The following is a 4027-nucleotide window of genomic DNA, read 5'->3' on the forward strand; positions in this document are numbered from 1 at the left end:
ATCCGGTGAAAATATCAATATGGCCGCCACGCAAGCATTTTAGAATAAAAGTCCCCTGAGTGGGTGCAAAAATAAATAAATAGTTGTGATGAATAGTTGAAATTCTCATGATCATGAGTGCGTGAAAATACTTTTCGCAATCACTTTGTAATAATAGCAGCACATTTGGAAGGGGTCTCATCAGAACAAAAAATTTACACCATTAGGCAGCATCTCAAAAGAACAGTTTTGTGCTCAACATCTTGTACAATTCTGTCACAGCTATATCATCCTTCAAACAGCCCTGTAGCCTTTTTCTCAAAACATATCTCAAGTCATGTAACTACTACATTTATTGGCTCACCTTCCTGATGAATGCACAATAGGAAACGTTATTTTACCTTCTGAATGTGGTGCCATTCTATTCTATTAGACTTCCTACCCACACATAATTCTTGTAACACCTCAATCCAGTGCAAGGATGCATAGATCAGGTGTTCCCAAACTTAACCCGGTCAAGGCCCACCTCACATATACTGGTGATTCCAGCCAAAGCCCCCCTTACAGGGGTCATTTCACCTCATTTTCTCTGTGCCACCCTTTCACAGCCATGGTCCAGGTCTGTGATTCAGTGCCCTGCAGTGATATACAAATACTTAATCTTCACAGATGCAGATTATAGTTTTTAACTCAGGGAATATTGCTTCTTATTTTAGGTTTATTTTGGTGTAGCAGTTATTCATATTCATTTGGTGTTTCTCCTGCCAACCAGCAGCAGTCACCCAGGTGTCCGCAACCCCACTTTATAGTTGGCATAGCGACATGAAGGCAAATTATGTGCATTCACTGGAGGTGTTACTGGTTAAGAAAAGGTCCAGAGGAATCCTGCTTCAGACCAATGTGCCAACTGGTATTTAAGCAGACAGTAGAATCAGTCTCGTCCTTATATAGTAACTGTTATCCTCCTTCAAATATGACTGAAAAACATTAGTACAAATGCTGCAAGAAATGGAATCTGGTTGAGACAGAGATCGTAGAATAGAAATCTGGCAACGCAAATTATACCTCCAAGTTAGGACATACAGCTCTGGCAAAAATTGAGACCACCTCAAAATGACCCGTTTCTGGTCTCACAACTTGGCATGTGTCAGTAAAATGAACATTGTTTTATTGTATTCTATAATTTATCCTCCAAATCTTGAATGAAAAAAATCCAACAAAAACAAGATATTCACTTTAAAACATAGTGATGTGTTAACTTAAGAGGAGTTCAGAAATCAATATTTGGTAGAATGATCCTGGATTTTAATCACAGCAGTCATGCATCTCGGTATGCTCTCCACCAGTCTTTCACATCGTTCTTGAATTATTTAATTCCACCCTCGGTGCAAAGATTCAAGTTGCTGAGCTTCGTTTGATGGCCAATAAGTAGTAAGACTGGTAATTTTGAGGTGGTCTCAATTTTTGCCAAGCTGTATAATTAAATCATATGGGACCAAGCAGCAGATGGAAGATCAGGAAAAAAAAATATCCAAGTTAAGGAGGTTCAAAACAAAAACTTATTTCCAGAAATTGTAGAGGACAGACAACATATAGAAGACAAAAAAATGCATACAAAATTGAAAGATTAAAATGTTTATTGAGTGAGTGTGTAAAAAATATGTACAAATATACAAAGGGAATCATTTCATATAACAAAACATAACTACAAATGCATTAAAATCAATCATTCACAGTTCAGTCATGCTCTTAATCATGACAATGAACTCAAATAACTAAGTCAATTACAAATGCATTGAAATCAGACATTCACAATTCAGTCATCCTCTTCATCATCTGACAGAGGTCTTGCCCTGTGGAAAAAGTAAACTCACTTTAGTTTTTACCCTCCCTTCACACAACAATGAAATGTTAAGTCCATTAGACAACTACAACACACTTTCCATTGACACGTCACGCACATAGCCAAAATCTGGAGTGGACACAAGCCCTTACATCTGTACATTTTGTCAATTTTCTGAAATGTTGCCAACAAACAAATGTTGACACTCTTTGCCCATATCTCTGTCAACTGGAGTACAATGCTACTTTCAGACTGGCCAGTATACGTGAGCGCCAGAAGATGTGACTGCACCATACAGTATGTGACACTAATGCTTATCTTCTCCTCAGGGTAGTTAACCAATTTAAGCCTGATGCTGCATATTAATTCACGAGGCTGATATATTTAGGCATTTATAGCAGGTGACTCAGGCTTAGATGGGTTAACCAAGTTGCAGAGCTCACTGCAACATAAGGGATGGTTTGAAACACGTTCTGGCATGTTTCTGTTGGACTGCAATCAACCACAAAACAGTGTTACGAAGACCAGCAGATGCACATGCGTTTGCCCAAAGATACAGGTCTGCCTCATAGTAGGTCATAGCACAGAAACGTCATGCAATTGAGTTGTCATCATTACATACCAATTTATTCATTATTGACCACCTAAATAATATAAAAAGGTAGCCTATGCCGATCTAGTCAGTAAAACGTCAAATGTGCAGAACTTCGTGTGTAGAACTCCCTGTTTAGGAGTTAAGGATACCAATGCGTCAACAAGGTGATCCTGATGTGTTACTAGACCTTGACTGTTGCAACCTGCGTGCCCGCCCCACCAGCATACACAGTCATGTCTACCACACGGTCACTGCACTAACACAGAAGCCATACTGCCATAAGACTGGAGTAGTCTGCAGTAATAATGGAAATGGGGGAAAATAGTCACGATACTGGAGTATCTTCCCCCCCGCAAAGTATTGCTGATATATCGTACACACAACCTTCCATCTCATTTACAGCCACTTTTCACGCATCATAAGACGAAACAGCACTCCTAAATGAGACCCATCTTGAAATACCAATTTACCTTCGAGGTGCTGGTGCACTGCTGCTGCCGCCAGCTTCCTCCTCGTCGGACACCGGCAGCTCGTTCTCCTTCTCTGGCTTCCGGCTAGGTCCGCCAAAAAAGTCCCCGATGCCTTTCTGCCATGTTGGGGTTGGTCTCGGACACACAGGGTTGCCTCCTGCATATTTACTTTTGGCTGCAGAGAAACCACATCGTCAAATATTGAACACACAATTGAGTATAATTGTGTTACTTTTCGGATGTAAACAGTAACAAATCATGGGACCTCACCAGCAGCGCTTGTGGGACTACTGCAGGATGCATTTGCCGAGCTGGAGGCGCCAAGGGACTTTCTAGGCGCAGAAGCCGCAACAGCTATTAACGTAAAAAGAAAAGAAGAAAAGCATGTGTTAGATTCAGCAACAGCAACTTGCTAAGTAAACGGACACCACGTGATAGCATTTGGTTTACTAACAGGTTACCGCCAGTATTCCTATGCTGGCGCCAAAGTAGCTGGAGCTTTTGCCATTTGCCACTTCACTGAATGGACGAAACTGGCGCCAGTTTTAACACAAGGCACTTGTGTCAACACAATTGGCACTTTAACAAAATCAAGGTAAAAAGAGTTCGAAACAAAGCAACAGTGCCTTTTTCTTCAAAGTGTATATTATGCGAATTGAATAATCGAATGTAAAAATAGGAATGCAGTCCATCTAAAGCCGAGGCATTCTATGAAAGCTCCAAACATTCAAGACACGACCCAACAACTACTTCCGAGATTAATCAAGTGAGAACACTAATTATAGGCAACTTAAACTAAAATTACAGTTAGACGTTTTCATTTGCCCTTCGTATAGAAAGAAACCCCAGATTTCCCTTTAGTTATGCTAAAGGGCAGCCAAAATCGCTGCCTGAAAGCAGGACATATAAGATGGATGGACAGCGAAATGTCAACCAATATTCTCATCTGTGTTTTCTCATCTGTCTTACCTTTTCTGTAGGTTCCTGGGACACCATCGGCTTTAGTTCGAACCATATTTACCAAGTCTAGAGGCAAAGCGGACACGTTGGTAAGAAGTTTATTCTGTCGGAGGGAGCTCACGGCCACACTTTCACAATAGCTCCCGCCAGAGCTTAAATCCGTCACTTGGTTGGGTTGGG

General features: G+C 40.9%; 1 protein-coding gene across 1 annotated transcript; it reads right to left on the minus strand.

Annotated features, from left to right (window-relative positions):
- Positions 1-1598: 1598 nt before the first annotated feature.
- On the minus strand, positions 1599-4027 carry pclaf (PCNA clamp associated factor). The gene is made up of 4 exons (XM_063197757.1): positions 3857-4027; positions 3158-3241; positions 2888-3062; positions 1599-1832 (listed from the first exon to the last, which is right to left on the minus strand). Exons 1-4 carry the CDS (start codon positions 3900-3902, stop codon positions 1796-1798), a joined length of 342 nt encoding a protein of 113 aa, XP_063053827.1. The 5' UTR covers positions 3903-4027; the 3' UTR covers positions 1599-1795.

Source organism: Engraulis encrasicolus, chromosome 4 (assembly GCF_034702125.1).
Source record: "Engraulis encrasicolus isolate BLACKSEA-1 chromosome 4, IST_EnEncr_1.0, whole genome shotgun sequence".
Classification (NCBI taxonomy): domain Eukaryota; kingdom Metazoa; phylum Chordata; class Actinopteri; order Clupeiformes; family Engraulidae; genus Engraulis; species Engraulis encrasicolus.

Excerpts from the sequence above, each read along its gene's own strand:
- pclaf (XM_063197757.1), bottom strand. The coding sequence starts at position 3,902 with ATGGTTCGAACTAAAGCCGATGGTGTCCCAGGAACCTACAGAAAAG. Across the intron at positions 3,242-3,856 it reads CCCAGGAACCTACAGAAAAG|CTGTTGCGGCTTCTGCGCCT; the intron begins GTAAGACAGATG and ends TTACGTTAATAG. Across the intron at positions 1,833-2,887 it reads AGTGCACCAGCACCTCGAAG|GGCAAGACCTCTGTCAGATG; the intron begins GTAAATTGGTAT and ends CTTTTTCCACAG.